This window comes from Lagenorhynchus albirostris, chromosome 3, assembly GCF_949774975.1.
Source record: "Lagenorhynchus albirostris chromosome 3, mLagAlb1.1, whole genome shotgun sequence".
NCBI lineage: Eukaryota > Metazoa > Chordata > Mammalia > Artiodactyla > Delphinidae > Lagenorhynchus > Lagenorhynchus albirostris.
The window spans coordinates 4,061,545-4,086,921 of NC_083097.1; the positions used below are offsets into that span (position 1 = coordinate 4,061,545).

At 41.2% G+C, this 25,377-nt stretch overlaps 1 protein-coding gene across 1 annotated transcript in view; it reads left to right on the forward strand.

The window, feature by feature from the left end:
• Nucleotides 1-25,377, forward strand: part of ADAMTS16 (ADAM metallopeptidase with thrombospondin type 1 motif 16) — a 154,662-nt gene that overhangs the window by 23,662 nt on the left and 105,623 nt on the right. Inside the window, exons 4-7 of the mRNA XM_060145959.1 lie at nucleotides 16,110-16,392; nucleotides 20,118-20,317; nucleotides 21,778-21,861; nucleotides 24,072-24,231. Coding sequence (XP_060001942.1) covers nucleotides 16,110-16,392; nucleotides 20,118-20,317; nucleotides 21,778-21,861; nucleotides 24,072-24,231 — 727 coding nt within the window. The remainder of the gene's footprint in view (nucleotides 1-16,109; nucleotides 16,393-20,117; nucleotides 20,318-21,777; nucleotides 21,862-24,071; nucleotides 24,232-25,377) is intronic.

The following is a 25,377-nucleotide window of genomic DNA, read 5'->3' on the forward strand; positions in this document are numbered from 1 at the left end:
TATTGTATACCAGGGCAGGCATTTCTGCACTCAGATTCATTAGTGCATTACTTTTGCATTTCATTATATTTACAATATAAGAATAATTTTTATTTCCATTGTAAATAAGAGAAATCTCAGGATCAGGAGGATTTTGTAGCCTGCCCAAATCTGCCATCCTACAAGGGACAGAGCCCAAATTCCAAGCCATGTCCATTGGAACCGAGAATAAATGGTGAGCTTCCCCACTAGCACTCTCCAAGGACATTCTTCCTCTGTCTTCTTGGAGTCTAATTGACTGTTTGGGCAGCACAGGAAGAACTTAGATATACAAAACCTGTGCCTTTAATCATTTTGATGTTTACATGGGGGACAGCTGTACGATTATGCACAACCTCGATCAGATGGCATGATTCCTCCAGAGAACTTTGGGGGGCTTCTGTGTCCTTTATGGCTCTAGTGGTTACCAGCTCACATGATTATAAGATTTAGTGATGAAAGACCGTAAAGACAGACAGACAGGCATAGAACATATGTTTATAGCATTTTTTAATCCAAAACTAATCAAGGAAGGCTACAGAGATTTCAAGTCATAAATAGTGGCTGGTCCCTGTAATTCAGCCTAATTCACAACTATTGGGCCCTGTGCCTTTCTTAAGGATGTGACAGCAGTGTTTCTAACAGCACTATTTCTTTCAGTGTGGTTGAGCTAAAAAGGCATGTAGAGAATTGGCAAAAGGGCAGCCTGAGGGTGCACTGTGATCATAGCCGTAACAGGCTGATTGAGAGAAATGAATGTCTCACCTGGAAATAACTGAGAGAACTGGTCCCAGGCATTCTCTTTTTTAATTTCTTGTGTGAAGAAAAAAAAAATACATAACTGTTCAGGAATCATCCTTGTCAATGAAATACATGCCTACATACTCATATATACTGATTTCAAAAAACTGTTCTTCCAGAAACTTTTTAACCTTCTGGATCATATTTTTTGGTGGATTGGGAGGTAACCTGAGCATGAATAACTTCACAGGTCCAATAATTGCCCTATAGATACCAAGTCTGTGATTTGACCAGAGTCATGGAGTTCTTGTGTATTGGTCATCTTCTGTGTTTCATGCTCTTCCCTATATTTCTATCATAATATTTAACCATACTATTTGTGCAATATCTTACACTTCTGCAGAGCTTGACATGTGGATTTTGAGCGCTCTCTTGGGGACCACACCCAAGGGTTTCAGTGTGCTGACCTGTAGAAGAGCTGGTTACTTGGGGCCAGGCCTCAGTCTTCAGCAGTCATTGTTTTATGTGCATGACTTGTGTGAAAATGCCAGAAGTCAACAAGTCAGCAGATTCCATGGAGTCACTGGCTAATACATCCTTTAAGGCAGTTGGATGTTCCCCACCCTCCATTATCTATTTGACAAACTCTTTAAGGGTACACCCATTCTAAAAAAATGTACAACAAACAGATACATACTACTATATATAAAATAGATAACCAACAAGGACCTACTATATAGCACAGGGAACTCTACTCAACATTCTGTAATGACCTATATGGGAAAATAATCTGAAAAATGGGCTTCCCTGGTGGGGCAGTGGTTGAGAGTCCGCCTGCCAATGCAGGGGACACAGGTTCGGTCCCTGGTCTGGGAGGATCCCACATGCTGCGGAGCAACTAAGCCCGTGCACCACAACTACTGAGCCTGTGTTCTAGAGCCCGTGAGCCACAACTACTGAAGCCAGTGAGCCACAGCTGCTGAGGCCTGCGCGCCTAGAGCCCGTGCTCTGCGGCGGGAGAGGCCACCACAATGAGAAGCCCGTGCACAGCAACAAAGACTCAATGCAGCCAGAGATAAATAAATAAATAAATAAATTTATTTTAAAAAAAAAGAACCTGAAAAAGAGTGGATATATGTATATGTATAACTGATTCACTTTGTTGTACACCTGAAACTAACACAACATTGTAAATTAACTATACTCCAATAAAAACTAAATTTAAAAAACACCAGTTTTTTTAATAAACAAGACTAAATTATGATGTATAGGCATGCACACTTGAATATTCAAAGTACAAGAAATTTTAAAAACTAGTTACTGTAAAAATAGTAATAGTGGTTACTTCTATGGGGTCACTGGGGGTTCAGATTGAAACTGGGCACACAGGGGCTTGTGAGATGTATGGAAAAGTTCTATTTCTTTGCCTGAGTGATAGTTGCTTTACCTTATAACTCATTATAAATGTATAATTTGTATGGGTTTTCTTTTCTATATTTGTGTATTATTTTACAATAAAATTAAAAAAAATCAAAAAAATTAATAAAAAATGTACAAAAAATTCCCAGATAGGTGAAAATCCAGCTAAGCCATGATACCCCTCTGCTGGGTTCTTACAGAAGAGACTCTGGAAAGACTTGAATCACAGTCAACAAATATTTATTGAACACAAACAATTATGGGAGAGATAATGTAGGTGAGCTTCATCTATTTGGGGGGCTCTTTGGAGGTTGAGAGAATTGAAATGGTAAGGCGTGGAGGAGGCTAAATCATCAGTAATGTCCAGTTAATGCAGAACAGTGTATCTGTATGATCTAGAATAGCTGTCTGCCACGCTTAGGACCACAGGCTTAGTCTGTGTTGCTGGGCTGCTTTCATGGCCCTAGGAAAGGAGGATGGAGCTGATTCCAAGCTAATTTGGACTTGCTTTCTCTGAGCCATCATGGGAATTGAATCCTTTTCTCACTGGTTGGCAAAGGTAACCTGCCATATGGTGGTTTAGAGAAACCAGCTGTGAATCACAGGAAGGAATCAGCCTTGGCCTGGTTTCTTTTCTTTATTTGTTGTTTGTCTTGTTTTGGTTTATTTGTCCCTCTGGAAGTGATGGATCTGCCCATTTTCTGTAGTGAGCTGTCTCCTTGAGAGGATGCTATTTGGAAGACCCCTAGATTTGTATGGACTAATTTTGCCATAGTGTTTTCAATGCTCTATTTCTACCAAAAAAAAAAAAAAAAAGAGGTGGTATTTGCCTAATATGTGCTTGATAACAGCTTATTAAGAGGGCATTCTATTTTGTTTTTACAAATCATGGTGCTGTTATTATTTGTTTCCAATCTACTCTTTAACGTAGGAATATGTAGCACATATTTGTTCAATTCTATTATTCTTATGTGACCACTTAAAGTTTCTATTTGTATTTAAAATTCAAAACAGTGAAACAGAGTACAAACCACAAGGTGTAATATATTAGTTTGGTTAAGAGCAAATTCTATTTCATAGATGAAATGTTTTTACTAAATTTGAATACTTTAAAATTGAAATGTATTTCTATTTTTAATGACTGTTTTAAAACTAAAGAAGAAATCAAGAATTTTTTTTAAAAAAGAATGCATTCTAAAATAGACCATTTTGAATATGCATTGCCACATTATAATGATCATGCAATTTGAGCTAACAGTCTGGAAACAGGATTAGTCGTAACTTCTATAACCCCCTCGGGATTCTGACATGTGTATGAGAGTATATGCAGTCATATATATAACTAAGGCTGGAATCTGTGAATGGTCAAATTTGGTATCCATAGGGACGGATGTTTAAAGGAACTGCTTGGAAGGTTACATGTGTAACAGAAGTTGTGTCAAACACACAATGTTGGTACAAATGACCATTCCCCAGACCCCACGTTACAAAAGCCATTATGAGGCCATATTGATACTGGTGTCTGATGTCCACTTGCTTGAAAACAAGGAAACTTAGTTATAACAAACCTCACCCAAAGTTGAATTGTGTCTTAGCAAGCCATTCAATAAACGGTAAACATCTGACAAAACTGTATAACCCCACAGGGATCTTGCCTGTCCCATTCCCTGAGTGCAGGGCTGGAAAGGGAAGGATGCCAGGTGAGCCCGGGGCCTTGGAGACACAGATGCTGGGTGTGTCTCCGTGTCAGGTCTGTGAATCTTATTAAACATGCACGTTGTCACAACCCCACCCAGACCCGCTGACTGAGCACTTCAGGATGGAGGAGGAGAGCATGGGTTTTCATGGACAGAAAGTTTTGAGAGTCATGGCTGGATATGCAGACTCCATAAGCAACACCCTCAACCTACCAGTCCCTCTTCAGGGAAAGTCCATGAAGTTCCTATCGTGTATCTGCAGCAGGGAACCTGCAGATGAAAAGCTTGTGCCTCTCCCCGTGCTTTGCCTGGTCCAGGGGTAGTGGGGAGGAGACAGGTGAAGAACTGAATTCAGATGCTCATCACTTTTAGCAACAGCATTAGTGAAAGTGGTTAAATGAAACGGGACAGATGCTTTGCATTCAGCTTTGCGATGCCCCACATGGATCTCTGGGAAAGCAGCTCCAGCACTGGCCCCTAAGCTGCCTGCAGTCTCTAGTTTTCATTGCCTGCCTCTGTGTTCTCTTATGAGTAATCTGACCCCTTAGAGGGCCCTGGAGTCCGGGCTATGCTTGTTCTTAGGCTGGTTTTTGCCAAGGGCACGTCTCTGAATGACTTCACCCCACTGTGCCCCCAGGAAGCCCCAAGGTGTGGAGGGAATGTCCAGCTGGGAGCCCAGCAGTCCTGGCTGCCACCCTTGTTCAGGTCACACTCCTGGAGCCTCAGGTTTGTTTAATTTTCTAAATACTTTACTGATGTATAATTCACATAAGAAAACCTCACTGCTTCAAGTGAACAATTCAGTGATATTTTAGTTAACATACGGCACTGTGCAACCATCTCCACGATCCAGTTTTAGACCATTTCCATCACCCCAGAGAGAACGCTTGTGCCCAGCAGTCACTCCCTGTTCCCACCCCAGCCTGGCAACAACTGCTCTGCTTCCTGCCTCTGTAGCTTAGCCTTCTCTGGACATTTCAGAGAAATGGAATCATACGAAATGATATGGCTTCCTTCACTCCACATACTGTTTTTGGATCCATCCATGTTTATCCATACTGCATCCCTTTTAACGGCACAATGGTGTTCCATTGTAAGGATGTACCACGTTTTGTTTATCCATTCACTCACTGATGGACGTTTGGGTTATGAGGGCCTCCGTTTCTTTATCTACAGAAGTGTAGCTGCTGGTCCCTACCTTGCAATTCTGTTCTGAGGATTATTGGTAATCAGATGGTATCCAGTCCCTGGAACAGAGGCAGGGGCATGATAGGCAATCAGTAAATGAATGTCATCAATATTAATATGATTAACAGAAATAGGGTGGCACGTTCCTAGAACCCGCAGCTTAAAGGACACTGTTGTGAGAGACTAGATATCAACACCAAAACCAGTGAGGAAGAGAAATATCCCCAGTGGCACAATTAAATAGCAAAAACAGCTGATTCATGAGCTAAGCGTGAACTTGATGAGCTCGTAACAGAATTCACCTAGAGCCAGCAGCTTGCCGTCGCCGGAGGGACGGGTGCCTGAATCACCCACTGGGATGGATTGAGTGTGTGTGGAAAAACTTGCATGACTTCAGGAATGGCTAGTAGATGCAAATGACAGCACCCCGGGGACCCATGGCCTCTGATGAGAAACACGTGTGCCCGCCCCGCCTCGTGACGCTGGCCGACTTCTCTGCCCTGACCATGCAGCAATGGCTGTCCAGCTCTGCTGTGACCCTCCTGAGCTGTCGTTGGCCTTTTGGTCTTGGTTTCCCAACCTGCACAAAGTCCTGCACACACTTTACTTCCTCTCTCTGCAGATTTCCTTGTGCAGCCCTCAATCTCCAAAATATCTACTGGGATCTTGATTGACATCATTAAAATATCTTTTTTTTTGCCACCTTTGAAGTGTATATATTTAATCTGCACCAGGGGACCTAGGAAACAGTGGTAGATTTCTTCCTCGATTTACAGAGACAGAAGCTAGGTCTCAGCACACATGCACACGCGCACACACACATGCACTCACCCTCTGAAGAGAGGCAGAGTCAGGCCTTTAACCAGAGCTTTGGCCTCAGGAGCCACCACTGGCCATTGCATCCCTGCAGCACGTGTCACAAGGCTGGGTTTAACACCTGCTCTGCCCTTAAGAGCAACACAATGGCAAGCAAGTCCCCACACCTCACCCTGTCACTCCAAACAGAAAGGTAAAGGAGGAGCCAGGCAAGTGGAGGGCTGGGGGAGGTGCACAGGAAGCAGGACTAGTGGGCGCCAAGAGAGACCAAAGAGAGCCTGGGTGTTCCCGAGGCTGGAGGGTAGCTGGTGCAGCAGAGGCATCCTGAGCCCCCTGGGGGGTGGCAGGAGCACAGTCCGGAAGGAAATTGAGGCAGGTCAGAGGGTAAGGCTCCAGGAATTGTGCTCTCAAATCAAGGGAGGCAATTGCAGGGTTGTAAGTAGTTAGTGATCTGATTTATGCTTCTTTTTTCCTCCAAAAAAGTAGAGAAAACATTAGAAGGAGGGCAAGAGTGGAAGCGGCAGAGAGTAAGCATAGCCCTCTGGGGGAGAAGGTGGAGGCGGGATGCAAGGATGAGCCCAGAAGCTTCACGTGTCCCCTCTACCAGATGGGCTGGAAGAGATTTCCCAGAGCCTTTGCCCAATTTGAGCAAGGCCCTGCTGAATCAGTATTAATATTATTAGTAGGTGAATCTATCACAAGCGGATATTTTGCAGAGAACGTGAGCTGATGCCGTGTTGGGCCACAGGGCCACTGCCGTGGCTGTTCCCTCTGCCTAGCCCACAGCCTTCCCTCTGGAATCCGCACAGCCAAATCCTCACCCATTTAGGGCTTTACTGAAATGCCGCCTTCTCAATGAGGCCTAACTGGTTCCCTATCTAAAATTGAAACCCCCTTTCCTACACTCCCGGCGTCTTCATTCTGAGTTGTTTTTTTAATATAATTTATTTTTAGGGCATTTTTAGCAAAACACAGCAGAACTGGGTGCAGAAGTTTCCCATCTAGACCCTGCCCCCCCCCCAGACGCACAGCCTTCCGCCACCAGACGGCACATATGTTACGACTGATGGACCTACACTGATACACCATAATCACCCAAAGCCCGTAGTTAGGGTTCACTCTTGGTGTTGTACACTCTATGGTTTTGAACAAATGTATAATGACATGTATTCATCATTATAATAACATGTAAAATAGCTTCACCACCTTAAAACTCCTCTGTGCTCTGCCTATTCACACCTTCTGCCCCCCTAACCCCCAGTAACCACTGTTTTGTTTTGTGGTTTCTTTTACTTTTCTCCGTAGTTTTTTTTTCCAGAATGTCATATCGTTCACATAGTACAGTATGTAGCCTTTTCAGATTGGCATCTTTTACTTATTAATATGCATTTAAGCTTCCTCCCTGTCTTTCCATGTCTTGGTAGCTCATTTAGTGCTGAGTAATATTCCATTGCCCGGATGCACCACAGTATTTATCCATTTACCTTCTGAAGGACATCATGGTTGCATCCAAGTTTTAGCAACTAGGAAGCTGCTATAAACATCCTTGTGCAGGTTTTGCTGTGGATATAAAGTTTTCAAATCTTTTGGATAAATACCAAAGCGTACAATTGCTGGATCTTATAGGGAAGTTTGTTTAGTTTTATGAATAAACCTCCAAAATGTTTTCAGAAGTGGCTGCACCATTCTGGATTCCCACCAGCAATGAGTGAAAATTCCTGTTGCTCCACATCCTCACCAGTATTTCATATTGTTGGTCTGGTAATTCTACTAGGTTTATAGTGGTATCTCATTGTTTTAACATACGATGACATATGATGTGGAACATCTTTTCATATGCTTATTTACCATCAGTATATCTTCTTTGATGAGGGACTGCTAATGACTTTGGCTTATTTTTTAACTGAGTTGTTTTCTTATTGCTGAGTTTTAAGAGTTCTTTGTGCATTTTGGATAACAGTTCTTTATCAGGTGTGTCTTTTGCAATTTTTTTTTTCCCCAGTCTGTTGCCTGTCTTCTCATTCTCTTGACAGTGTCTTTCACAGAGCAGAAATTTTAAGTTTCAGTGAAGTCCAGCTTATCAATTCCTTCTTTCATGGATCCTCTGGTATTGTCTCCAAAAAGTCATTGCCAAACACAAGGTCATCTAGAGTTTCTCCTGTGTTATCTTCTAGGAGGTTATAGTTTGGCATTTTACATTTAGTTCTGTGATCCATTTTGAGTTAAATTTATGTGAAGCATGTAATGTCTGTGTCTAGATTTCATTTTTTCACATGTGGATGCCCAGTTGTTCCAGCACCATTTGTTGGAAAGACTATCTTTGCTCCATTGTCTTGCCTTTACTCCTTTGCCAAAGATCAGTTGACTGTATTTGTGTCTGTATCTCTTTCTGGACTGTCTATTCTCTTTGTCTGTTTGTTCTCCAGAACCACACTGTCTTGGTTACTGCAGATTTATAGCGAGTCAGGAAGTTTGGTAGTGTCAGTCCTAAGACTTTGTTCTTTTCTCTCAATATCGAGTTGGTTATTCTGGGGCATTTGCCTCTCCCTATAAACTTTAAAACCAGTTTGTTGATATTCACAAAATAATTTGCTAGAATTTTGATTGGGATTGCATTGAATCTATAGATCGAGTTGGAAAGAACTGACACATTGAATTTTAACTTTTTATGATTTACATATTATTACATCAATTGTTTACTACCTGTCCTCCACCCCTCAACTCCACGAAGGAATTTAAGCTTCACAAGGGAAGCTGTGTTGTCCATTGTTGTATCTGGATTGACAAGAAGAGCACCCAGCTCATAATAGGCAGTTAATGAATATTCACTGAATGCATGAATGAATGAACGAACATGCTACACATTCCCTGGATGAGAGGAACTGTGAATTTCCTCCACTATGGGATCAAATTCATGTCTAAATGTTACACAGCTCTGTAAATGAATCTATTGAATATTAGAGCGTTGAATCCATGGTGTTCTGATTATATTAGGTAGCAGCAATATCTTCAATGCCTTGACTAGGTGACTGTTTGCTTAAACATTTCTCTTTGTGTCTTGGGAATGTGCAGAGAAATATAGGATCTGAGAATTTAAGTTCGAGCCGTTCCTAGTTCAGATAGTTTTGTGTCAACCAAAGGCAATCTTACTAAGCAATCAGTCTAGGACAACATGCTCTGGTTATTTAGCTGGCGCAGTTTTATCAACACGCTAGTGGACGTGATTTATAAGAATGTTCGTAGGTGACATATACTATTTATTATGGACAAATACCACAGCCATGTATTTAGCAAACTAGTCTTAAGAGGTAAGCTCCCAAATATTTGTTAATTACCAGTTGTTCTAGAGCACTGTTCTTCCATAAAACTTTGTGCCATAATAGAAATATCCGTGCTGTCCAGTACGGGAGCAACTAGTCATGTGTGGCTATTGAGCAATGTCAAGACTAAATTTTTAACTTTATTTGATACTAATTTAAACTTGAATCCCTGTGTGTGACTACTGAGCAGTTGGAGGACTGCATTCTTAATTTTCTTCAGTGTTAATTAAAATTAGTGGCCACCATTTTGAACAGCACACATCTAGAAGTTTTCCTCTAACAGAGATTTAAATCCTTGCCATAGATTGACCTGAAAGATGTCATAACATTGAAAAGCTCAAAAAAAATTACTAATGAAAAATAAGAATACACACTGCAATGATATTTAAGCTCCAAGAGAAATTTGATCTCCCTTTATAAATAACAGCCATGTCCCATTAGGTTATCTATGTTCTTGACTTTTTTCACATTCATTGTTTTTTCATGAGGTATTCCCATTTCAATCCAAAAACCAGATCTTGGCTTTATTAGAATTTTCAGCTTAATAAGCACATTCTTTTACCATTTACTGATTCATTTATTCTGAATTTATTTTTTAATAAGTCCTTTCTGGTTTCTAGGTGGTCATTCATTGCATTTTTAAAAATCTTTTGGGTTAATAGTTGGTTGGTTTGTTTTCTTTATTTTTTTTTAATTTCTCTAAGTGCAGTATGAGTACATCTCACCATTTTTAAAGAACCAGCTTTTGGTTTCTTTGTTTTTCCTCTATCGATTTCCTATTTTCTATTTTATTGATTTATACTCTAATTCTTATTATTTCTTTTCTTCTGCTTACATTATACTTAATTCAACCTTCTTTGTCTAGTTTCCTATGTTGGAAACTTAGATTATTGATTTTAGATCTGTCTTCTTTTCTAATATCTGCATTCAGTATTATAAATTACCCTCTTAGCATTCATTGCATCCTACAAATTTTGATAAGTTGTGTTTTCATTTTAATTTAGTCCAAAATATCTTAAAATTTCTCTTGAATTTCTTGTTGACCCATGTGTTATTCAGAAGTGTGTGGTCTAATCTCTATTTATTTGGGGATTTTCCAGTTATCTTGTTTGTTATTGATTTCTAATGTAACTCTGTTGTAATCTGAGAGCAGACATTGTATAATTTCTATTCTTTCAAACTTGTTAAAGTGTGTTTTATGGCCCAGAATGTGGTCTGTCTGGATGAATGCCCTAAGCAAGCTTGAGAAAAAAGTGTATTCTGCTACTGTTGGATGAAGTAATATACAGATGTCAATTATATCCAGTTGACAGAAGGCATTGTTGAGGTCCTTAATGATTTTCTGCCTACTGAATCTGTCCATTTCTGTGAGAGGAATGATGAAGTCTCCAACTACGATAGTGGATTCATCTGTTTCTCTTTTCAGTTCTATCAGACTTCACTTCATGTATTTTGGCACTCTGTTGTTAAGGTACATACGTGTTAAGAATTGTTGTGTCTTCTTAGAGTGCTGACTCCTTTTATCGTTATTTAATGCTCCTCAATCCCTGATAACTTTCCTTACTTTGACGTCTGCTCTATCTGAAATTAATATAGCTACTTTTGCTTTCTTTTGATTAGTGTTTTCATAGTATAGTTTTGCACCCATTTACTTTTAATTTATCTGTGTCTTTATATTTAAAGTGGGTTTCTTGTAGACAGTGTATAGTTGGGTCATGTTTTCTGATCTATTACAATCTCTTTTAATTGGTGCATTGGACCACTGACATTCAAAGTTGATGTAATTGAATTAACATCTACTATATGTGTTACTGTATTTTATTTGTTGCCCTTGTTTGTTATTCCTGTTTTGGCCTTCTACTCTTTTTCTGCCTTTTGTGGTTTGAATTTAGCATTTTATATTGTTGTATTTTCTGTCCTACTTTAGAATATCAGTTCTACTTCTTCTTTTCTTTTTTTCGCCCAAGAGTTTGCAATATACATTTACAACTAGTTCAAGTTCACTCTCAGCCCCCACCAGTATTGCAGTTATTTTCCAGGTGCACACGGTGGTAGAGAAACAACATGGTGTGCTGACAACAGTGTGTAAATCTGAGTAATTCTGAATTTTAATCTTAGCTACCCCACTTCCTAGCTCTACAATGTTGGGAAAATGTATGCATTTAATGTCCCATTCCTTTAAATGGGAGCATTAATTCTCACTTCATAGGTTTGTTATTAGAATAATAAATAGAGCAAAACACCTAGCATATTACCTGCCACATAGATGGTGCCCAAGACAAAGTAACCATAAAAGTTCTATAAAAGTTGCATCTGTCTTGTGTTTTAGAAACATCACTAAGGAGACTAGAATGAGTAGAATATTCCCAATACAAATCACACTTTTGGAGAAATGACAAAGAAGTACAGTAAAAATGAAATGAATTAAGAATTGAAATGCCTGTTTCTTCTAATGAGCTGGATCACTTTTTCACAGTGTTGATTGACACTCGTGGTGTCACCTGAGACAAGCTTGCAACCAGTTCAGTGAGGAATCCCTTACGCAGCAGGAAAGAATCTGATACACTGCCCAACCAGGCTCATCTCTTCCTAATTTACATTTTATTTTTTGATTCATGCAACTTTTATAGACAGCCTTTCTAAATAGATATACATTAATAAAGATCTATCAGCATTTAAGTGTGAATAGCAACAAATATAATACAGTAAACATCTTACCTTCAAGCTTCAACACTTTCTTACATTGCTCAGAACCAGCATGTTTTCTTTTTGTTTTCTTTTATTTTTTATTGAAGTATAGTTGCTGTCCAATAGTATATGTTACAAGTGTATGGTATAGTGATTCACAATTTTTAAAAGTTATACTTCATTTATAGTTATAGAATATTGGATATATTCCCCGTGTTGTACAATATATCCTTGTAGCTTATTTTATACCCAACATCATAGTTTGTACCTCTTAATCCCCTAGCCCTTGATTGCTCCTCCCCCCTTTCCTCTCCCCACTGGTAAATACTACTTTGTTCTCTGTATCTGTGAGTCTGAGAAACAGCACTTTCTCATCACTGACAGGGCACCCACTCTTTCTCTCTTTATAAATACAGTACAAGTGTCGAGTTTCCCAATGTCAAATGATTTACAGAACTGGCGACGAGAGATGCAGGTGTCTGGAGAGCTCCCCTGCAATGCCTGGGAGAAGCTGACCTTTTCTGAAGCCGGTTAATAATCCACCCAGCTTACCTCCCAGTGGTTACTGTGGGCAGGTGTACACCAGACATTTTATGAGCTACTAAGTAAATATTCTTGATTCAGTAAAGAAAAGCACTGATAAAAAGAAAACATTAATCTTCCACAATTTACCTAATCATTTAAATAAGCTTGCAAACTAATAATACAGCAAGATTTATTGCAAGATTGATGCAGCAAGAAAAAAGGACTAACTTTTTTCTTGTACTTTTCAGTATGTATTGATTATAGAGGAATATCAAAATATCAGTCTTATCAGTTATTGCGTCGTTCTATGTAGTTAGTGAAATAGGGGATTATTTAAATACAGAATACTGTAGCTCAGACTAAATTATAAATGAAACAAGCATAAACACTTGACTACTGTGTTAGTGAAAATTCAGAAGTCCTCCAGAGGCAGTTCTCTCTTGCCTGCGGATCTGGTCCTCTGGGCCACCCAGGATGTAGCCTTAAACCCAGGGGAAAACAGGAGGTGGTTTTGAATCTGGAACAGCTGTCATAGAACACAAATGTTTTAGGGGAGGAAGTCAGAAAGCCTGAGGCAGCAGGCCAGAAGCAAAGATGTGTTTGGGGTGATGGTGTTGGGATACACCCACACACGGTCTTCAGAGGGATCTCGTACTGTAGAGTGAAAAATCCCCCAGAAACACCTTGCATTACAGAAGGGAATCAGACATCATCAGGGTGAAGTACGATATTTTACACTCTTTGTCTCATTAATGCAGCAAATATTTTTGCTTAGGCCATGTATTTTGGAGGCCATGTATTTTAAATATATATTATTTGTTAAATCTTACAATCTCGTGGCAAGTAGCTGCCTTTGTATCCACTCCCTAGAGGACAAAACAGCACCGAGGGGATGAGTAAATCCTAGGAAGTCACAGAGATCATGTTACAAAAGGATGATAAATGCTGGGTGTCTGACTCATCCGTCTGTTCTCTGCGAGTCCCCCCAGTTTTGCATCAGAGATGCTGAACATTATCTGCTCTAGAGCACCCACAGGAGCTTCTCATCTTTTCAGGGTGATTTGAAAAGCAAGGGATTGTTTGCATGTCAGAAAAGATTTTTTTAAAAGCAAAAAATTACTGGTTTATTTTTTTCAGCTTAACATTTCAACTAGTTACCTTAAGTAGTGTACAAAACCTCTCTGGGGAGTGTTATCACACAAGGTTGAACATATTCATGGTTGCTCATGTGACTCCTGAGTTAGTTTAATTGCCAAAGGGATGAAACTAGCTTTAGCTATTATTTAATTCCATACTAGGCTCTTCCTTGATAGAACTGAAGACTTTAAAATATTGACTATCCTAGTTTAGTTGGTAGAGTTCTAGGGCAAAAAGATTCCCAGGGCATCCATGGAGCTCACCAATGAGAGCCCCTCACCTCCTCCACCTCAATCCAGAGCATAAATTCCAAGTATTTCACCTCTCCACTGCTAGCTGGCATTTGGGCCCCGGGAGGTCTACACCCCATGGGGCTGATGGCTTCATTGATAGTTTACCAAGTTTACCTTCTCTTACCTCTTTCCCACAAGCGGAACACCATGGTCAATGCTTAATCTCTGAATGTACGATAAGCCCGGTTGCCCCTCTCTTTTCTATCTCCACCCCCAACCCTCCTGTCCCTGAGAGGTGTGTTTGGCCCTTTCCCAAGATCTCAGAAGTGCTTCTCCATGTCTGTCATCCTGCACTGTACAAATATTCAGACCCATGCAGGACAACTCAGTCCACCACAGAACTTTAGTTGGTGTGCAGTGATGGGCCCTAAGCCCCCCCAGATGAGAATCAGACTCAGGCATCTAAATCAGAGGCACTCTTAGAACAGGCAACCAAGCATCAGTGTCTTTGAATACCCAATCAGGGTCTAATCAGTGTCCTAAATTATCAAAATAACTTGTAAAAAATCAGTACACATATAAATACTGTACTGGAGAGTTCTAAATTATAGCTGGATAATTCTGTAGGAGTAATTCTTTGTATGATAAAATTATAAAGGTATTTTAAAACATTTAGAAGGATTTAAAAAATTAATCTGTAATCCCATGATCCAGCAATGCCATTGACATTTTTTTTAAAGAAAGGATGCACACAGAGTTTAAAAACTTGAGTAGTGCCTAAGGATGTAAAAATGGTAGTGGAATCCCCCTCTTGTATCCCTCTTCCTCGATTTTCTCTCCCTGAACATAACCAGCATCAACAATTTCTCATCAGTCCTTCTAGGAAAATTCTTTACACTTTTAAAAATGAACACATTTGGAATCCCACTATATACTTTATTATACACTTTTTAAAAATAACAACTTCTGGGACCCCTACAGTATAAGCCTTAAACTTACAGGTTTTTAATTTATTCTGATTTTGTTCCAATCCTTATACTTTGCTTCCCAGATGACCTTGAAAATGTTGTTTTATCAGCCTGATTCTCTATTTCCTCATCCATAAAAGGAGGAGCATAATGATACCTACCTCACAGAATTGCTGTGAGTGATAAATAAGGTGTAATATAGAAAATGTTGGCCATAGTCTTAGGAGTTCACACACACACACACACACACACACACACACACACACACAATGTTTAGTTAAGATTATTATCAGGACATAATTAGCTGGCCTTTTTAAATCATTATGTTCTTGCCAAATATGTAAATGTACTTTTAAAGATTACCTTGAATTAGTTGGTAAACATTTAAATTATTTCTTGTTTTAATTATTTTTTCATTTTGTTTGTATTTTTTATGCTATTACAAACAAGGATTCAATTATACATTCACAAATACTTATCAATATTGAGGACATGCCTACAAGAAGTATTTGGCAAGAATTCCAAAAGGTTAAAGCAGAAACTAACACACCATTGTAAAGTAATTATACTCCAATAAAGATGTTAAAAAAAAAGAATTCCAAAAGGGTAAAATCCTAGAATTGAATTATACATTTTCAATGCTGATAGATGTGGCAGGTCTGGCCCCAGTCTACCCTTTCCCAGTGTCATTGCCTGTTTGTTCCCATTTCTCCTAACAATTATCAAGTTTGAAAAATACTTGTCACTCTAAAAGGCAAGTCTCTCAATTTTCTCTCCTTTAAGATATTTTTGTCATTGTTTGTGCTTTCATTGTCTGTTATGCTGTACAGACATTTTTTTTGTGTTTTCATAATCAGTTCTTTCCTATTTCCCAAATACTTTGCTTAGAAAGACCTCCCTGATTCCCTAAGAAATTCCTTGTGCTTTCTTCTGGATTAATTTTGTCAAGTTACACTTTTATAGAAAGTGTCACATTTTATTGAAGTCTGAATAGAATTTTGCTACTTACTATATTAGGATTATAATTTTATGTCTTTATTTGGGAACTCCCCTCACCACCTCCACCCATATTAATATCTAGGGTTGTGTGCTTTCTCCTCCAATTTTTGCTTTAAAGGACCTGACCTTAATATGTTGTGCACTCTCTTTGCTCCTGGAGTCGAGTCAGGACACCTCCACACCAGTGTCTCTACCAGGGTGCGGGTGGGGAAAGGGCTCAAGAGTGGGGCTGTCCCATCCCTAATTCTCAGCCCCCTGTGCAACCCCTTTCAACGTGTGCTCTCAGTGGCGGAAACAGCACGTTTGTGAGCAGATAACAGAACAGTGATGCGCATTTCTTTCTCCCTCTCTATTTTGCAGTCAGGCATGATAAGAACCCAGGAAGCGGACTACTTCTTGAAGCCCCTCCCTTCACACCTGGCAGGGGGCCCCAAGGACTCTGCGGGGGGTGGGCCTCCCTCCCACATCCTGTACAAAAGGTCCACCGAGCCTCGGGATCCGGGGTCCCACCAGGTCGCGATGATGGAGAGAAGTTGGCGGCTGGAAAACCGCCACCTCTTCCACCACGAAGATCAACCCCCGCGCAGCGGCTCCAGTCCCAGGCACCCACAGAAGCTGCATTTCTGCGGAAGACGCAAGAAATGTATGTAAGGGCGATTCTTTTTAGTATTTAACGATTTGGACATTTCTGTAAGCCGACGGCGTATTTTTAATTTTCTTCAAAGTAGTCTGCCCTAGAGGTGAAATTTGTTGACTGCCTTTGCTAAACTTAAGTGATGATTCCAAAGCAAGCCCATCAACTGTATGTTCAGTTTAAAACATCTCTCCCTCATAGATGGATAGATAATGGTAGATGTTTTTCTTTGTTTGTTTGTTTTGTTTGTTTGTTTGTTTTTAAAGAGCTGTTCCCTGGGCAGATTAAATGACAAGGTGCTCAGAAATGCAGAATCCACCAGATGTCTTCAAAAGAACCCTGGCATGTCTGCCCGGTAATTCCGTACTTTTGAGGTCTAGATTTATTAAAGCTCACATGCTTCTCCTGCAGAGGTGATTTGTCCCTATGCAGGTTTATATACTTCACTCACCACGTCAGAAGACAGAGTATGCATGACAAAATTTATCTGCAATTTATCACCAAGGCTTTATCGAAGTTCTTTTTGTTTGTGTCATGAACATTTAAAAATAGATGTGATATTTACATTTTATGTAGGAACATCTCACAAACTCAGGAACAGGAGTTCAGTGTTTTCTGGACTTTTCCTCACTTCCTTCGGCTTTCCCCTCAAGCATTGCTTTATTTAGCAAACCTTCCCCAAGGAGCCTCTGGAAAGCCCATACTTCTCTGCGGCTTGGTTTCGTTGGCTGCTAGACCCAGCACCCTCAAATAGAGGTGGGCATGTGCAGGGTCTCCGTAAATACTGTGGAGAACAGAGGATGAGCCAGAATCACTTGGCATCTTTGATAAAAGAACAAGTACCGTTGACCTATCAGCACCTGTGCGTCATCTGAACTCACATCTGAACTGTGTAAATTGTAACTAAGTCTCAGGCTACATTCAAATGGACTTGAAAAACTCAAGCCAAATTACTAAGAGTGAGTTCGGTCTTAGGGGAGGCAGTGGGAAGAACAATGTTGAGCACAAGTAGAGGGAACGGGAGGCTGCGGAGGTCAGGGAAGACAGACTGAGCGGGTATTGGAACAGGGCACACTGACCAGCCACAGCTTCCTGAGTCTGCGCAGACAGGGAGAAGCTGGCGGAGGCGGCTGGGGGCGGGGCCAGGCAGAGGCGGGGCGGGGCAGAGCGGGACCGAGGAGAGGGACTCAGGCACAGACAAGGTCAGAGCCAGGATGGTGCTCACAGGGCTCCTGGTGAGGGTGTAGTCAGAGTAGGACAGATTCCGTGTGTTGGGGACAGAAAGATGACCAAGCACCTGGATCCAGGCAGGAAAGATGGTCAGGGCTGTCTTCACCTCTTTGACAGGACACACCAGGGCCTGAAGCACATGTTGCAGTGTCTCTGATCAATCCAGCAGTGCTGACCATTCTGGAATGAATATGACCCTTTCATTCTTATCTGGGGGTGATCCGAGTCATTCAGGCCAGTAGCCCTAAGGCACAGTTGTGCATACAGGGCGGTACGATTACGCTGTTTGGTGGGGCTGTGTGTGCATGTGTGCGTGTGCGTGTGTGCACATTTGTAGGTGTATTTGCTTCCACGGCCGTTTCAGAATCTCAGTAGATGGGGTTGGGTCGTGAGAGGCAGTTATTTGAAAAAGATACTAAACTGTACAATAAGGTTTGTGTTTGGAAAATGAAAAAAGAAGTAGCCACAGTTTTCATAATAAAACTAGAAAAAAAAAGGGCCACAAAACGCCACTTGCTGGTGGGCAGCATCAGTGGTTGATCTGGTGCTGTTTGACTTGCCCCCGTTTCGGTCCCCTCCTGCTGGGTACATGGCAGTTCCTGAGGGACTGGGGGCCCTATCTAGCAGAACTGACACACAGCACCTCCAGGATCAGCATTTAATTCTCAGGACTCAGTTACTTGTGCAGGACAGTTCCATGTTGTCCATGAGGCTTGGGGCTTCCCTGGAGGAATCCTGGTCTGTCTCAGTGGGCTTCACACTACAAAGATTCTTCCATAGAGTTCAGAGAATGAGAGATTGTTCTGTGTGTTTAGGCATCTCTCTGTGGAAACGGGCAGACAAAAGCAGATTGATTTGCTTCAAATCAAAAGTGATTCTGAACCTCAGACTCATGAGTTAGCTTGCTACTTCCAGCTGCAGGCTTCACGGGTGGGTTTTGAGATGGGACTCACGTGTTTGGGAAAATGCTGCAGGACCATATTGAGGGGGGAGTGACTTGTTTTGAGGGACTTGTTAGAGCCCTGGCTAGTAAGATCACCCCCCCACCCCACCCCAGTGCTTCTGCCTCTGTTCCAATACTGGGGGCCTGGGAGGCTGCTATGCTCCTATACTGTGTCCATTTGCACCCTGTACCTATGGGAATTAAGACTAAGGGTCCTGGGACCACACTGCCAGATCTGAAATCCATTTCCAACACTTTCTAGGGAGGGATTGTGAGAAAGTTACGTTCATTCCCCATGCCTTCGTGGCCTCACTCCTACCCATGGCTGGTGTAGAGAATGAATGAGTTATACATAGACATCTCTTAGGGTGGGGATCACATCTGTGTAAATTGCATCAATGTAAACGGTGCATGATGACTGCTTATCAACCTTTAGCCAGTGTAACAGTTATCCTCCGAAAGGTTCGTTTAAGTCTGGAAGTATTTTAGCAGAGAGATAAAATGCAACGGACATGGGAATCAGTCAAACAAAACAGCATCTTCTAGCAGTGTGTTCCATGAATAGAGCTGGCATAGCCTTTGAACTAGTACCAGCTAAATATGGGGATATTTTGAAGCCTACTTTCACCTGAAACCATTCTAACCACATTTTCTCAGGCATCCACTAAACCTAGTGATTTTTAACATAATGTTAATTTACTGATTATTAATGCCAAAACTGTTTTTTTGTGTGTGTGTGATACGTGGGCCTCTCACTGCTGTGGCCTCTCCCGTTGCGGAGCACAGGTTCCGGACGCGCAGGCTCAGCGGCCATGGCTCACGGGCCCAGCCGCTCCGCGGCAAGTGAGATCCTCCCGGACCGGGGCACGAACCTGTGTCCCCTGCATCAGAGGCGGACTCTCAACCACTGCACCACCAGGGAAGCCCCAAAACTATTTTTAAATGGCTTACTCCAAGAGGACCGAGTACATTTTGTCTTTTCATTAAATTAGATAAATATTTGCAATACTTTCTAGGAAATTCAGTTCTGCAGTGAAGTGGATCTGTTTTGAGCAGTTTATAACCCATTGGAATACTACAGACAAACCAGTTGTGTGTCTAGACATGGGAATCAACTTTAAAAACTTTTAGGTCATTAAAAGTCTTCAAATAAGGACACAGTATAAGACAGCACTCCTTTTTGTAATTATTAGTTTCATTGTTTTATCAATAACTCCTTTGCAGAGCCCTGTTGAACAGATCTTTATGTTCATAGTCTTTGAACATCATGCTTTTAGATAATAAGAGCTCAGAGCCAAAGTGATCTTCTTTTTGCTTTAAATCAGGACAAATTTATACAAAAGTCAATATAACAATGAATTCCATGACATGTAGACTATGCACACTTTACTTAAATGTAGTGTTCCACCTTAACACATGTTTTGCATCACAGTTTTAAGGGTTTTATGATTCGTTTTATGAACATTCATTTTTAAAATCCATTTTCTTTAGCACGAGTTCCACCACTGGTTTTGTGTGACAACTTTACATTCATTTCCTCTCTGAACGCCCCCCCCTGTAGACATGCCCAAGCCTCCCAAGGAAGACCTTTTCATCTTGCCTGATGAGTATAAGTCGTGCATAAGGCACAAGCGGTCCCTTCTGAAGTCTCATAGGAACGAAGAACTGAACGTGGAGACATTGGTGGTGGTTGACAAAAAGATGATGCAAAACCACGGTCATGAAAACATCACCACCTATGTACTGACAATACTCAATATGGTAGGAATGCCTTTCTTGTTGAAGTCATGTGTGTGATTCCACCTAATGGTGTGTGTGTGTGTGTGTGTATGTTTTGCATCCTACTTTTATTTGTGGATTTATGTCTTGTACACAAGAAATATTTTATCTGTGATAACTCCTTCACTTTTACTATGCTCCAATAAGAAGATCCTTTTTCAGTCCTTCAGAGAATAAAATTCAGAGGATGAATAATTTGACTTTCTCTGTAAGCCAGTAACATATTTCAAGTTTACTGATGTCTTCATTTATCAGAAATCTATAAAAGGATGTAGAGACATCTGAGTGCAGTAAATCTGCCCATCAGCATTATATGTGAGATTTTAGATGGCTGTATAGAAATACCCATCTTTTTAGGGATAGGAGTGTTCAAATATTGAATATGCATCTTTCTATCGACAAGAACAAGGAACAGTACTCCCTTTAGAAGGTTGCTGCAGAGAAGATGTGACTGTGGCAGCTTTAGTCATTAATGAAGAGTGGAGCAAGGTGTCTAAGCCCCATTCCACCCAAGTGAGACCTGCATAACAGAAGACAAAGTATGGGGTCATCAAAGTGTATTTTAACATACTTGTGATGACAATGTTTGAAAATGTTTTATGTCCTACCTCTATAAACAGAGTACCCCTAAATGTATTTCAACTTCCCATGAAGTTGTGTGGTTGCTATTACTGTCCTCATTTTTGGTGGCCAGACCCTCGTGGTTTATGATCTCCCAGGGAACTGAAGGAGGAGGTGACACAGACTGCAGGTCTGTGACAGCCCCCACTGCAGGTCTCTGATGTGTGCAAGCATTGCCTCTGTTCTGCAGAGCTTTTCCAGCATTTCTACACCTCAGTGCCAAATTAGTTCCCTGCTGCTTCCCATGTCTGGTGACTTGCCCTCGCTCATCACCCCATATGCCACTTGGATCACTCATTTTTACACATGTGACCATCATCCCTAATGATGATCACATCATCCTTCCCTGATCACCTTCTCTCCACATTGTTTTCCTTCTCTTTCTTGTATCCTCTTGGTCTTTTCCCAAGAACTTCTCTTATTCTCCTGGAATATTTTGCTAGGACAGCTTCAGGAGGGCTCTGCTATGTATCATCACTATGAGTTAAAAAATAAATTAAAAGAAACAAAAAGAAACCTCCTTATGTCTAATGAGGACATTTACCAACTAGGAGACCTGATAAGAGGTGTTTGATAAGAGGAGGAACCTGTCTCCACAGACTTCATTATTTTACTTCCAGGCACCAAGAGTAAGGATCCAACAGTTGGTATAATTGGCTGTTAGATATTCCCATACCTGTGTGTCTAGCAATGTAAGAAACTTAACTTTGCTATGTCACTGGAGAACACAGGATTGGCCTTCAGCTGTGGACTCCAGGCTAAGGGCTGGGGGAAAAGTGTGCCGTGTATAGGGACTGATGTGGATTACCTGTCCTTTTCAGGTGTCTGCTTTATTCAAAGATGGAACAATAGGAGGAAACATCAACATTGCCATTGTAGGTCTGATTCTTCTGGAAGAAGAACAGGTATTCTTTGAAACCAGTAGTTTTTTTCCCCCAGAAAAATAAATTCAAAATAATGCTTTGTTTTCCTAAATATAATTGTTCTATGGATTCTTTACTTCTCTTTCCCTTGGGGACAAAAATGTTTTAATATTTTGTGTCTAATGCAATGAGTTTCTTGTCAGTTCCTGTAATGCTTATTTGTTTTGTGTGTGTGTGTGCGTGTGTGATTTTTGTGCAAGAGTAGTAAGAAATACTCATCTGATTGGCTAATAAGAAAATGGAGTAGAAGAGCTACTTTAAATACCCTGTTGGAAATACACTAGGAATGCAAGGTGCAAAACTTGTCCTCAGCCACTGTGAGCTTTGATGATGGAGATGAAGTGAGCCCTTTGGTCTTTTGCTAGAAGACTAACAATGTCCTGTAGCCCAGAAGTTAATTTGTACTGTGTGGCAGTGCATTGTTGTACTCTATTGCCTCCCAACTGCTGAGACTGACCTTCACCACCTTTGGTCTCGGGATTTTATTTTTGTAGAGATTCTAGGATGTCAGGCACATTCCTCTCATTGCACACAAACCCCCAGATTATGCTGGATCTTGGGAGCAGTGGGCATAAGACTGTCTGTTGCCTGCATTTCAGAACCCTGTGTGAACACACAGAGGTACCCCTCCATTCACAATAAGGACTCGTGTGAATATTCCATGGCAGAAGTAAGGGGGACGTCTTAGCCATAAAGGGCTCTCACTTGTATTTTGCCCCAAGCTGGTCATTGATTGGACCTGGGGGCGTAAACCCTGGGTCCTAGTCAGGCACCCTGCGTCCAATTTCACCCGGGCTGACATCTTCACAGAGTCTCCTGTTAGCCACAGTTGTCTTGTTTATGAAACAAATGATTTTTAGATGAAATCTGAGATCATTTATGAGATTTAAGATGCCTTCAGATTTTCAGTTTCTGGGGTGCTGCCCTCTTTCCCTGCAGGATGGGGCATGCACGGGCAGACCTGCTTCTAGCCTGAAGAGTCAGCACGATACAACTCCATTGTCTTTTGTGTGAGTGTGTCTGCAGAGGGGGTGCTGAACTAGCAGGGCTTCTCAGGTGACAGGTTAATTATTCTTTGTATTAAAACGTTTCACCTTGGAACTCATCCAAGCGGCAAAGAATAAGCGAGGTTATCATTTGATCGTACACCTGTGTTAACTTTAATTAATGCAGTTTTCCTGGAAATCACCCGCTGAAGAATGTAAGGCATGTCCCAGGGTTGATGTACAGCATTTAGCTTGGGTGCATTTGACTCTCTGGAAAGACACAATAAACATTTAAGGGGAAAACATAGTCAGTGACTGAGAGACGCAATTTCAAAGCAACACTCTGGTCATGAAAGCTTTAAACAAGTTCTTGTCCTGAAATTGAGGTATTTAACCTGGTTTTCCCTGACCATCCTTAGAAAAATATATCATACCTATAAATAAGCTTCAAAGAACTCATCTGCCTGCCAGTTTTGGGAGATGTCCTTGCCACCCACCCCCCACCCCCAGTTCTTCATTTACCAAGACTTCGGGTAGCTTTCACTCTGATCTTTCACTGCTGATCTATTAGAACTTAGTATATATGGATAAGGTGAAATGTCATCTGTATAGTTTCCTTCTAGTTCCAGCCTATTTGCTAGAGATAAAGCTTTGTCAGTTGAGCTGCCTCTTCTCATAAACATGGTGCCTCTGTAGGAAAGTGACTTGATATAACACTGTAATAATAACTCTTAGAAGAGTTACAAATTTGAAATCTTACTTGCCCAACTTGGTTATGAAATAAACACAACACCATCCGGGTGTGTTTTTGTGTATGTGCAAATTCTCGTATAAACGATTCTGTTGCCTTATATAATTTTTCAATGTTTTATAAAGACTTTGAATGTGAACATTTCATGCACAGAAGTCATCTTTCTTGGGTCATTGAAATGTGTTCAGAGTCAGCAAATACATCCCAACCGTTTTGGTACAGAACTAGAGAAATAAACATGAGTGTCTACACTGAGTCTGTACAGGTTTTATATATGACACCCTCCTTTGGATTTTAACACATAAAATGGGTAAATTAGTTTCTGCCATCCAGTTCCACCTGTGTAACTGAATCCAAGTTAGTGCTAGTTTTCTGTGATGACAGAGCCAGTAACAACTGCATGACAACATGTTTTCTTCCTGTTATCTCGGGCTCCTGGTCTGTCTCCTGCATAGCCAGGGCTAGTGATAAGCCATCATGCGGACCACACCTTGAGCAGCTTCTGCCAGTGGCAGTCTGGATTGATGGGGAAAGATGGGACTCGCCATGACCATGCCATCTTACTAACCGGCCTGGACATATGTTCCTGGAAGAATGAACCCTGTGATACTCTGGGTAAGACCCTCTGCCAGGGTTTTGAGAAACACATGTGTGCTGTGTGCCTCCAGTGGCCTAGGATATGGAGTATTTTTGCCCTCATTCTGGATCTGTAAGCTGTAGCTGCTGCTGGGTGGAATTGTAAGGAATAAACTCCCTTCCCTGTATAAACTGTGGCCAAACAGAAGAGTATGCATTTATTCACCAAAATCAGTTCTTTCACAAGAAAAGGTCTCTCACAGATTCAAGAGCTTCTATCTCTTCTAATTTGAGAAATAATTTCTTCCATTTCTTCTTCCAGTGGTGAGAATAGGGTCAACAGATTCAAGGGTGTCTCATTCTATGAAAAAATAATAATACATTTATGAATATTTGTAGAGATACTACAACAATATTGGATCCCTGATTTTTCCATTTCTCTGTGAATATCCCAATCTTAGCCATTTTCAACATGTTTATTAGGCTGGGTGTATCTTGGTGGTATTTTATAATATGATACAAGTTTTTTATACTTTTCCAAATAGTGTAAAGCACAGTGCGCTACTGAGCAAGGCTCTCCTGACCTTTTTTCCTAATTCTCCATTTCTTCCCAAGATCTTAGGGAAGAAGGGTCTTTATTACAAAAACATTCAGATAAGACTTGGTTTAATAGATGTTAGTCCTGACTACTTGTTCCCAGAAAGCCCTGAGTGCAAGGTGGACCCTGGGCTGCCTCTGAGGACTTAGAATTCAGGAGGTTCCCACCCTGCACATGATAAGCTCACTGGGCCTAAATTGTACAAATAATGCGGTTTACACGGAAGACTTGCTTTCATTCTGGGGGCCTGGAATTTTGGCCCACTCCAGGCAGGGGTGCTATGTGACCAGTCCCCAACCAAAGGTCAGGGCTTTGTGTCTCTAATGAGCACCCTGGTGGGCAGTATTCCCCTTGTTGAAGGAATTAAGTCCGTTTGTGCGACTCCACGGCGGGAGGAAGCCCTGGAAGCTCGTGCCTGGTTTCCCCGGGCTTCTCCCCAGGTGCTTGTCCCTTCTGCTGATTTTACTCCGTATACTTCCATCCCTATTAAATTACACCCAGGAGCATGACAGATGCTGAGTCCTGTGCACCCTCCTCGAAAGTCCTCCACCGTGGAGTGGCCTTGGGGACCACCTGACACCCACTCT